Source organism: Ananas comosus, linkage group 17, assembly GCF_001540865.1.
Source record: "Ananas comosus cultivar F153 linkage group 17, ASM154086v1, whole genome shotgun sequence".
In the NCBI taxonomy this organism is placed as follows: Eukaryota; Viridiplantae; Streptophyta; class Magnoliopsida; order Poales; family Bromeliaceae; genus Ananas; species Ananas comosus.
In genome coordinates this window covers 10,915,117-10,927,194 of record NC_033637.1, presented here as the reverse complement: position 1 = coordinate 10,927,194, position 12,078 = coordinate 10,915,117, and the positions used below count along the sequence as shown (strand labels likewise).

The window sequence follows — 12,078 nt, the reverse complement described above, 5'->3', positions numbered from 1 at the left end:
AGGGCCTATTTGAATGCTATTTTATCTTGCAGCGTTATAGTATTTTTTTTGTTTTGGTAGTTTTTTAGAAAACATATCTATTCACGTTTACAAAAGGGTGTTTGGATGTTTCTTGGGAGTGTGGAAGCACAACAAAAGCACCTCCAAAAGTCTTGTAGTCTTGTTGTAGAAAGAGTTATTAAAATCTCTGGACCTGTGGAATCGCTTTTTGTAGTTGTACTGGAAAACACTAGACTACATACTGAAATTTTATGCAGTAAAAACATAAGGTGTCCAAACACCTTATTACAAAAATACTGGCCCAGATAGGAATTAAGCTAGGAAATAGAGCTTTATCGTTACTCAGTCAGTTGCAATCTTAACATCGTCGCAGTATCTCGAGAACCTGTATCCCCAAAAATTCTAAACCCTAAATGGGTAGCATGCGGAGATTGATCAATGCTGCTATCCATGGAAAAGAGAGGGGAAGAAAAAAAAAAAACGAAAGAAAAATACTGTAGGAAAGTAACTTATTAACGCATAAGTGAAGCAGTGGTGAACCTTGCAAACATTTGCACATTTATTGGCGGCGTATAGGTACCCATATTTGCCGCATACATATATATATATATGTCACACAATCACCACTACAAGGATAACATAGCCCACACGAAAAAGAAAAAAGAAAAAAAGAAAACAAAAAAGGGAGAGTATATAAACCCTAGCCTGGGTCGTAGGAGCTCAATCATGACCTTCTAATCCTATAGTTAGCCTCCGGATGGTGTAGAGTGCTCTAAGCTATAAGCTATTTAACCCACCCTTTCCCATGATTTTTTTTCTCTTTTTTTTTTTTTCATACTTAAGAAGGGAATATCAAGGGACGTAAATAGAAAATTCTAGTCTAGTATATTCCTATAGTGTGTCTACATAGACTTATAGCAGGGTACGTGGGGCTCTGTACAAAGGGGATTAATCTGAATACTGATCCAACGGTTGCGATGGATTCATGCCTGCTTTTTGCTAATTTGTTTTTTTTTAATCTAATAAAGGACGTGCTCTATATATATATATATATATATATATATATGTAGGTGGTACAGATAAATAAAGAAAAAGGCTGGGGGAGTGTTGATTTATAAAATTTTTAAAAGTTCTCCTTGTGGAATTCGAACTTTGTTGTGGTCCTCCTTGAGAAATCATGCGCGAGTTGCCTCAGCTCGTTCGTTAGCATCGGTGCCCCACAATAAAATACTCCTGCAATTTTACAAAAAAAAAAAAAAAAAATTATATAAGATAATTATCAGTGCATTGTATTTGGTCCAATAACATCAACTACTATTTTGACAATATTAAATTTTCTAGTAATTATTATAGTGGTTAGAGAGTATAACTTGTGAAAAAGCGCGACACGTCACTATCTGTAAAAAGTTATAATAAAATTCGTACAGAAGCAAAGCATTTTTCACCACACAAAAAAATAAAAAATCTTTCGAAATTGGGCAGCTCCTAAAACGTCGTCCTCCAGTATTTATGAACCACAGTTTTGGTCAATCCATAAATGAGAAACAGTTCATATCATAATTTGACGACGACGACTCATTTTGTACACCTATTATTATTGTTAGCACATGCACACGCTTACGCACATGACTACAACTAGGAAATATCAGTTATATCATATATACTTTATATATATAAAAAACATGAAAGAAGAGTGTTCTATCAATTGTTCAAAAAGGTTTATTTGGATTAGATGATCCTTTTTGAAAAGATTAGGATGAACATAATATGATATATAATAATCTCAGGTTTCCACTTATATTAGGCTATATCTTAAGCTCTGTGTTGAGATTATTTTGTAACATATTTAACCAAGCTAATCCTTCTACTACCATTGGTGAAAACCCACTACTTAGTTAACTTTAGTCTAATTTAATGCCCTATCTGGTCCCTCCCTGGCCTAGTTGCTAATTTATCAGGAGCTATACATATGCATCATCAAAGTGAAACTTTAACCAACCCATCTCACTCACGGAGAATGGGAACTTGGGAGTAATATATATCAATTGTATCTTTTATGACAGGGAATGGGTACGCCACTATTTTTATTTCCTTTTCTGAAGTTAGGTCCATTCCACCCGTAGTAGAGAATTGGTCACATGGTCCCCGGTCCCAATTAGAGGTGGTGGGCGCGCAGGGAAAACTATCAAGATCTTTCCCTTACATAAGAAAGATTGATGAGTCATCATTTCTATGTATCAATACATTAATTAGTTCATGACTTAGCCTGCTACATTTCAACTTAGTTTGAAAGAAATGGTCATATAAACCACAGTTGCCACACTATATATGTCATCTAGTATGAAGCGCATTATATATCATCTCCTGATCCATTTATTCCATCTTATACTTTAATCTCCCTGACTCAATAAGTACAAATCTTTTATTAATTACTTTGAAAATCAGAGTTAAGAGTGTAATATCAATTGGGTACTACCGTAGATCACTAACATAATGAGACTGGGATGAATGGTTTTGGCAAAATGCATTATATGTAATGGAGCGTAACTTAGAATGCAATGTTAATTAATTATATGTGAGAAATTAAGTCAGGAAAGCGAGAGAAAAACAAGGAGCAAGCAGCTAGCTAGCTAGCTAGCATGAATGTGAGATGAGGACGTACCGATGCGTTGGTCGCGGTGGTTGAGGGCGATGCGCTTGTAGACGTTGCGCCAGTTGGGGCGGGCGAAGTGGGACTTGACGCGGGTGCCGGAGACGACGTCGACGCCGTGCTTGGCGTGGTTGAGCTGCTGCAGCATGGCGATGAGCGCCGACCGGGCGTCCCCCTCCTCGTACACGCTCGTGCAGTAGTTGTGCAGCTCGATCACCCCCTTCTTGTCGTTCTCCGCCACCTCGTTCATCACCCCGCGGAACCACTCGAACGACCCCTGCTCTCGCGTCACCCAGTAAAAGTACGCCCGCCGCGTCCTGAACGACGACGCTGCCGCCGCTGCCGCCCTCCTCCCCCCGCTCTCCAAGTCGTCGTTACCATCATTGTCATTGCTGTTGGTATTGTTACTATTACTACTACCATCGTCGTGATCATCGCCGCCGCCGCCGACATTGTTGTTGCTGCTGCTCTGAGATTCGAGCTGCCTGAGGTTGTTTATGATGTCCTTGAGGATCGAGATGGAGGGCGTCGCGCCGATCCCGAGGCCGACGAGCAGCACCACCTCGTACTGCTTGTAGTCCTGCGCCGGCGCCCCGTACGGCCCGTCGATCAGCACCCGCGGCATCCTGCACACACACACACACACACATGCACACGTCCCGCTCTCGTCAGCATAATAATAATAATAATAATAATAATTACCATAAAGAGTTACCATGCATGGAGTAATATTATATGTGGTCAAAACAAAAACAAAAACAAAAACAAAAAAAGAAGGATAAATAATTCTCTCAAAGTTATTCCAAAGATAATGACAAATATCTAATAATGTGTCCTACGTGTTCACATAACAATAATAATTTCCAATTACCATATATTGATCTATATATAAAGTAAAAAGCAAGTTATAGTAAAAAAAACATATATACAAAAGTTATCCGAATTATGTATTATTTTAAATTAGCTAACATTTTTAAAGTTTTAAAGAGTAATTAAAAAGAAACAGGGAATGGTAAAAAGGCAAACAGGGCAAAGGCCATTGGGCCGTATTATTATTATCATTATTATTATTCAGAATAAAGCCCAGTTTCGTCAGAGAAGGTGGCGAAAAGCAGTTTTGACATGTGAACACTGCATATCTTATAATAATATGCCATCAATAAGCGACAAATCCGCTGGGATTTGGAATCGCACGGACACGTCCCTCTCTTTCGTGTATGAATATGAATGCTACACACTCCAACGACCAAAGCATGTGGTGGGGGTAGGAATTGGAGAGAGACGGGCCAAATTTTCAAACTTTTTTATATATATATCCCTATATCTTTTCTATATCAAGTAGTTAGGAACAAATCTTTTTAATTCAATCCTCTACCATAACATAGTTTAATCCAACTATATTTAATTTATTCTTTAATTGATTTGATTTTGGATTAATTTGGTAATTTGTTTAAGATTTGAATGGACTGCTTGTTTAATTTATTAGAAATCTTTTAGTCGCGCGCATCCAAATTCTAAGGTGAAAAAATTGTTAAAATAATTTAGATTAAACTACAAAAGCAGCTTAGAAAAAATTTTAATTTTTACAAAAATTATATTCTAGTTCAGATATAAGCCTCCATGTTAATTCTCCTTTAAAAAAAAAAAAAAAAAAAAAAAAAAAAAAAAAAAAAAAAAAACTTAGCAGAAATAAATATCTGGTAGCAGTAGAAAGAGGAGGACTACTTTTCACATGCATGCTTAATTATGGCTTTCACTTACCCTGCTGGGTTTGGTCCATTTCCGATGCTGTCGTAGTCCGCCCTCAGGAGCCCGCTTTTCCCTCCGGTTGGTGGCTGGCACACCTAACCACAAACAAACAAAAGAAGAAGACGAAATTAGAAACAACCTCAATAAATCAAACTACTAGACATTTCAGTCCCCGCACGATTTCTAAAGCAGGAAAATTACTCATTTATAATTAAATAAGTTCCTATATATATATATATATATATATATATATATATCAAAAATAATATACAAATAATAATTGTTTTTCAAATTACTTACCTCGGAGAAAACGGCTTTAAGTTGGCGGGTCCAGTCGCCCAGAGTGCGTATGTGCACGCTCAAATAATCGTCCTGTGGGGCCGTAATAACAACATAAGAGTTAACGAACAAAAATAGATTAAATTAAATTAAAATGTTCCTATCTTCATATTTTGTAATAACAACAATTAAAATAAAATTTTAAATAAATTAGTATTCTGGTTTAACATATACCATTGGAAGGGGGAGACCGCCGCGCAATTCACGAACATGTATTGCCCACTCCGGTATCTGAACCCCTGAGGTTTCGACATGTGGAGGGCCAGCACGTTCCCCGGATACACGGCCACCTTTAGTATCTTCACGGGTCGGACGCTCGACCGCAGCGCGCGCGTCAGCCGCTCGCACGCGTACAGGATCATCGGGATCGCCAGATACATCCACGTCTACAAATGGTACGAGCATTTTTATTTAATTTAATTTTATAGATGCATTGAAACTGATCAAATTAATATGATATAGTACGGTATTGCAGGCAGCTTACCGATTTCTTGTACCACTCGTGGGTGAGGTAGAGGAAGGTGCCGTGGATGATGAGGAGGATGTAGACGATGACGAAGAGGTGGTGGGAGTACCAGAAGGCGTTGAAGCCGGTGAGGCGGTTCAAGGGCTTGGGGAGGTTGAGGCGGCCGCGGCGGAACCAGGGCGTGGCCAGCGTGAACGCGATGGTCATCAGCACCACCATCACGATCCCTGTCCACCCCTCCGTGCCCTTCACGAACCACCAGTAGTTGTTCGGCCGCGTGTCCCCGAAGAAGGGCCGCATCGGCACGTACGCCTGGTCGCTCGCGTGCAGCAGCCGCGGGAAGTCGCACGTCAGGTGCGTTATCGCGTGCAGCCCGATCCCGACCGCAATCCCCACCGCAATCACCTATTACAAACACAGCATTTAAAAAAAAAAAAAAAATTACACTTTAATTTAAAATGCTATTTCAATAGAACTATACTTATTTACTGTAGTAAGTAAAGGACTATAATCATTTTAATAAGAAGCTTTCTAGTAGTCAAAGTAGCTAATCATTTAGCCTTCTGATCTTTTTTTTTTTTTTCTCTCAGAAGGAGAAAACTAACCAACTAATTATCATTTGACTAAGACTACTAGTTAGGATTAGCCTATAACAACACAAACAAACAATAAAGAGTCCAATTCTATACGTGTATATATATAGATGTACATTTAATTTGAAAGGTAATTGACCCTTTCTTAATGAGGAACAGAAGAGTCAAACCTAATTAAGTTGGGTACAATTATTTAACATGTATGGATGGATGGATGGATGGATAGTTGTATTATATATATATACCTTGTGGAAATTGAGGTTGTCGTCGAAGGGGACGGCGTAGCCGAGCTTGGTCTTGTTGCGGATCCAGGTGATGGTGTTGCGGCAGACGGGGAGGAGAATGAGGGCCATGTTGAACTTGAGGGTCTCGGCGGCGCCCTTGGCGGTGCAGACGCAGTAGCCCATGATGTGGTAGACGGCGCGGTGGCGGTACTGGATGAACTTCCAGGCGAAGAGGCCCGCGCAGATGCTGAGCCAGAGGGCCATGACCCACACCCTCTTCCAGTTGTCCTCCAAAAAGTACTTGGCCTTCTGCCACCACCGCCGGATCGGGTTCGGCTCCTGCGTCGGCCGCAGGTTCTGGCTCAGCATCTGGCTCAGGTTCCGGCTGTTCGTCGTCCCGCCCCGCACCGACTGGCTCGGCCCTTGCAGCAGAAGCAGCTCCAGATTGTATATCTGAACCAATTATACATACATATATGTATTCAGATCCAAATTCATGATGAGAACAAACGCAAATCAAAATTCACAACAATTTCCTTTCTTTTTTAACCACGACGATAATGTTATTATTTATTATTGCTATGATTATTCAATTCATTAAATTCACCTCGATGTAGCCGAGATTGTTGGGGTCTAACTCTTCCATGATGAGTCGGGAGTACTCTTCTGCTTGTTCCTGAATCTTGGACAATTTGTTCGCCGACGCACTCAGAGAGATGATCTATATATACGATTATTCGTCATCAAAAATTAAGTTTGTAAAATTCAATTTGCATAGCTGAGCGAACAAAAATTCAATAGGCAGGCATAATAATAATAACTACTGTTTTACAGTAATCACGATACAAATGAATCAGCCGCGCGAATTTAAAGCAACGTGATGTAAAATTACCTCTTTAACCTCCTGTTCCGTTATCCTCCCGTCAGCGTTCTTGTCCACCCTGTAATTTCCCATGCAATAATTAACTAATTAGTTAATTAGTTAATTAATTATCCTTAAAAATAACCGAATTAGTGTTACTAAATAAAAGAGCTAAGGTAACGCGAGAACTAGAAACACAACTACTAATTAAACTAAAAAATTAAATGCAATGAAACAAAATTAGATTAGATTAGATTAGATTACATGTCGAAAAACGTCTGAAGCCGAGAGTCGAAGCTTTGGTCGGAGATCTGGTCCCAGAACTCCCGCAGCTCCGCTTTCGTGATCGAGTCGCCGGTTATGTTCCTCCGCCGCGCGAGCGCGTCGAAGAGCTCCCCCGCAAACTCCTTCGACTCCTTCATCCCTATAATCAGTATCATCATCATCATCATCATCTTTATAATATTCGTCGATTCAGATGTCTCATCATAATAATAATACTAACAATAAAAAAAAAAAAAAAAACTGTATGTGCGCCAGTAATAATGATAATAATAATAATAATAATAATAATAATAATAGTAGGGATAAAATTGAGTACCGATGCATTGGCCGAAGCGGGAGCGGTGGAGGGCGCCGTCGACGGCGAGGTCGTCGAAGCGCTTCTCGACGGCGGCCCAGCCGGCGGCGCCGTCGGTCTTGGAGATGAACTTGAGGCTCTTGAGAGCGTGCGCCGCCGCGGATTTGGATCGGTCGATGGGGCCGGTCTCGACGTAGGCCTCGTCGTCGTCGTCCCCGGCCCCGGCGGCCGAGGAGGAGGAGGGGGCGGGGGAGGAGATGCTGAAGCGCGCGCTCTTGCGGNAAATTGAGTACCGATGCATTGGCCGAAGCGGGAGCGGTGGAGGGCGCCGTCGACGGCGAGGTCGTCGAAGCGCTTCTCGACGGCGGCCCAGCCGGCGGCGCCGTCGGTCTTGGAGATGAACTTGAGGCTCTTCACGCTGTGCACCGCCACCGAGTCGTCGCGCACGTCGAGGGTGATCTCGACGTAGGCCTCGTCGTCGTCGTCCCCGGCCCCGGCGGCCGAGGAGGAGGAGGGGGCGGGGGAGGAGATGCTGAAGCGCGCGCTCTTGCGGCTGCTGCTGCCGCTCCCGCCGCGCTTGCTGAGGGGGCCGCTGAAGGGCACGCGGTGGTCGCCGCCGACGCCGACGATCTCCGCCTCCCCAGCGCCGCCGCCGCCGCCGCCGATTCGCCCGTCGTCGGTGCCCATCCTCTGCATCGGTTGCTCGATCGATCGCCTAATCGGATCTAGGGCTTGGAAATGGAAACCGACGGGAATTAAATGGTGGGAATTAATTTGGGGATTCGCGCGTTAGGGTTTAATTTGGGGATGGAGAGGTATATAGTGGAAGGAAATGGAGAAGAGAGATGTGAAAGCGCTTCTTAAAACTCCCTCTCTCTCTCTCTCTCTAAATGAGTTTGGGTATAATGAATGAAAATGAATGAATGGATGCGTTGGTGTGGATAGGGAGTTTATATACAGGGAGCCACACTAGCTAATGCTACTGTAATGATACCGCATTACTATTCTTATTCCGCGTGGTAACCCTTCTTCTCCCTAGACCAGGAGCATTAATATCTCTATGCACCACCAAAACTCTTTTTTTTTTTTTTTTGAGAGAGAGACACAATGGTACATAGCATACTATCCACTCATTTATATTTTTTATAGGAACGGACTTAGTTGAAAATATAAAGTAACTAAATTTCGAACTTGAGACTCCTGTTGATTAAAAGGGGTCTATTAAATTTTACATGATTTATTTTGTTTCGAAAAATAATTTGAATTGGAATTCATTCACAAATTTTGAGTAGTGCACTCTCTTACTTAGTATCTTTGAATAAATCAAGTATTTTTAGATAATTAATACCGGATAAGACATTCAAGTGTTCGATTCATGTGTCTTTGCTCGTACTAGCTTCTGCAGTGTTCAGTCATGATCAGTACATAGCAATAATAATGATCTAAAAAATAAATTATGAGATTTGTAGTCATGACAGCGTAAGATCTAACTCAGAAAGAAACAGTACTTCAGCAAACAGCACTGCATGTTAGAAGAGCTAGCAGAGGCGACTATCAATCACGCACCGGGTGCGGGGAATAGTTTGTCCAAGTAAAATACAGCTGGGGAAAATGGGGAGCTAGGAAAGTGGCGGGGGTTGGTGTTCCGAGTCAAAACGCCGAATTGTCTTTACGTTAGTTTAACTACGACTATTAGCCAATAAATGCTTTGCTAATAATAATAATAACACTAGTAACATATTAATAATAATAACAAAATACTACTACTAATAATAATAATAATAATAATAAGCCGTAAAATATTGACCGGGGAATTGGAGTGTGGAGCAACCGTGTGGCATTTTGGCGCTCGGAGGAAAAGATCGACCAGTTTTTGACTCAAGATTTTTTCGGATCGAGTCCAATCAGAGTCGTTGGCGGCACTTCGGTGCGAGCCACCTGTGAGCCGGCGATTCGGGCCGAGCCCGAATCGACTTTTCTTTATTTGCTCTCTCCAAATTTCAAGTTATAGAAAGAGGCGCTCCTATACACCGTTGAAAAATTCCTCACCTTTTGAAATATACCTATATAATTAAATTTTGTTAATGAATTATTAGTACTAGTTGTTATTTTTATAAAATTATTATTTTACCCTTTCAAATATATTTTTTTATTATTACTAATTTTTTTAATCTGCTCTTAAGTTAGGGACCAAAAAAGTATTTTAATTTTTTATCTTTTTTAATATACTTTTCTATCATTATCAACTTTTTTTTTATTTGTTCTTAAGTTTAGACAGAAAAGCTATTTTGATTTTTTTTAACTCTGATAGATATTTAACTCACCGTTTAATCCAAAATAACTTAACGGGTGGTAACTGAAGAATTTTTTTTAAATAACGGGGGAAAATATAAGGAGTATATTGGAAACTAAAAAAAAAAAAGTTAGATATTTTTGAATAACGGAGAAAAATATAAGGAGTATATTAGCTTCGTTTGGTTCGGAAATTAGTAGGAACTAGTTATTCCAGGAATAGTTACAAGTATGGATTTTTGTAAGAATAAGGGTATTTTTTTTGTTTGGATAAAAATATGAGTATAAGCTGGAACTAGAAAAATTGTATTTGAATGGTTATTGGAAATGAGAGAAATAGTTGATGATTATAAATAGAAAATAATAATATTATCCCTATAATTGAATTTAAATTTTTAAATTTTAAACTTATATTTTTAAATTTTAAAATTTAAAATTAAAATTTAAATATTTAAATTTATAAATTTTAAATTTTAAATTTAAGACCAAATTTAAATTTAAAATATATAAGATATCAAATTTAAAATTTAGAAATTTATAATATCAATTTTAAATTTTAAACTTTCAATTTTAGAATTTACAATTTTAAATTTTAATTTTAAAATTATAAATTTTAAATTCTAAAAATTTAAATTCTATTTTAAAACAAAACTCTCTCTCTCTCTCTCTCTCTCTACCCAAGTGGGTTCCCAAGCTTATTCCCGCTCGAGGTGGGAACTATTGTTCCCACCCTTAACGGGTTATTCCTGAAATAATCCGTATAGTTCCTACCTCAACAAAATAGCGTTTGGGTACAAGATGGGGTATAAGGCCTTTATACCTCATCCTGTACCCAATCCAAACGGGATGTTATAGAAATTAGAAAATACTATCCATAGTGTGTATCATACATTCCAATTATTTTATAACTAAAATTTTTTATGATAATATCTAATGACCTTTTTAAACTATAAAAATAATTTTTTTTTCATGGATGACTAAAATATTTTTATTAATTTTAGAATGATAGTGCAAGAAGTGGAGGCTAAAAAATAGAAAAAAAAATAATCTGCCTTAACTTCGCCCTGATCAGTTAAGAAAATAGAACAAAAGGCAGAAGATCCCTTCTTTTTTTTGGATTCGTTCAGAATTTGCCAAAAATTTTTTTTGATTCTGCTACGTTTCAATCAAAGCTGCAAATGGGGATAAAATAAGTTAAAAAAAAATCAACTCGCACCGATCTCACCCTGACCAACAAAAAAAATAGTCCGACTGGAACCCTACCAACCTCGAATCTACCAAGTTTGCATCTCTATCTACCGCTTGGGTGGAGCGCATTATAAGCTAATAATTATGACATAAAATTTTTTTTTTTGCCGATATATCAAATTATATAGAATTAATATTTAAAAAAATTGAGAAACGGCGACAATGTCAATCGTGGCTTTCACAAGTAATTTGCAAAAATGGTTAGGTTGAGGGGTGTTTCTACAATTATACCCAGGGGTAAATGGAAAATTGGGAACATGGGTGGTCCCCAGCATAAAATGGTCCCCACACGACAATCGTCCAATCCGTGTTTGGCGTTACCACACCATATCCACTGTTTTGTGCTATTCCGACACAACACACAGCGGTTATTAAATAAAGTATTTAAAAATAAAACCATTCCAATATTTGAGTAATTCAAAATTATTTCTTACAGTGAACTAAATAAACTTTGGATTTATAAAAATATTATACATTTAAAAAGTGGGTGTAAATCTTGTGCTCCTGCATCAAAAGATTAATATTTTATATTTTTTTTGTCAATTGTTTTTTAAAATTAAAAATTTAAGAGAAATATTTAAATTTTTGAATTTAAAAATATAAGATGTATATTTATTTTTAAATGTACAGATAATATTTCTCAAAAAATAATAATAACAATATGAGTTTAGGCTAAGGAACCAACATAAAATTTAGGATTAATTTGATATAGGTCCCTATAAATACAGTAAATTGCAAATATATCCTATAAAGTTCAACTTTTATATGTTGTCCATGTAAAAATTCTGATATTTTCAAATATCTCTCCGCCGTTAGAATCCATTAGAAAAAAATAGTTAAACATTGATAAAATACCTAACCCTAATTAGTTAATGAGATGAATTTATCTTTTTACCTCTCTTTAATTAATAGTTTGAGATTTTTGGAGGGATATATTTATGATGGCAAAAAGGTTATTTCACTTATAAAATAAATAATATTTTAACGGTAACAAACAAGAGAGACATATTTGAAAATATTAGAATTTTTGTAGAAACAACATACGAAAATTAAATTTTATAAAAAAAATATTTGC

The 12,078-nt window shown here is 38.1% G+C and overlaps 1 protein-coding gene across 1 annotated transcript; it reads right to left on the bottom strand.

Moving 5' to 3' along the window:
- Positions 513-7,641, bottom strand: LOC109722976 (respiratory burst oxidase homolog protein C-like). Its single transcript, XM_020251150.1, has 11 exons — positions 7,485-7,641; positions 7,148-7,307; positions 6,914-6,962; positions 6,629-6,742; positions 6,043-6,474; positions 5,223-5,609; positions 4,909-5,124; positions 4,700-4,798; positions 4,412-4,494; positions 2,663-3,276; positions 513-1,233 (listed from the first exon to the last, which is right to left on the bottom strand). The coding sequence occupies exons 2-11, from the start codon at positions 7,303-7,305 to the stop codon at positions 1,124-1,126; spliced, it is 2,262 nt and encodes a 753-aa protein (XP_020106739.1). The 5' UTR covers positions 7,306-7,307; positions 7,485-7,641; the 3' UTR covers positions 513-1,123.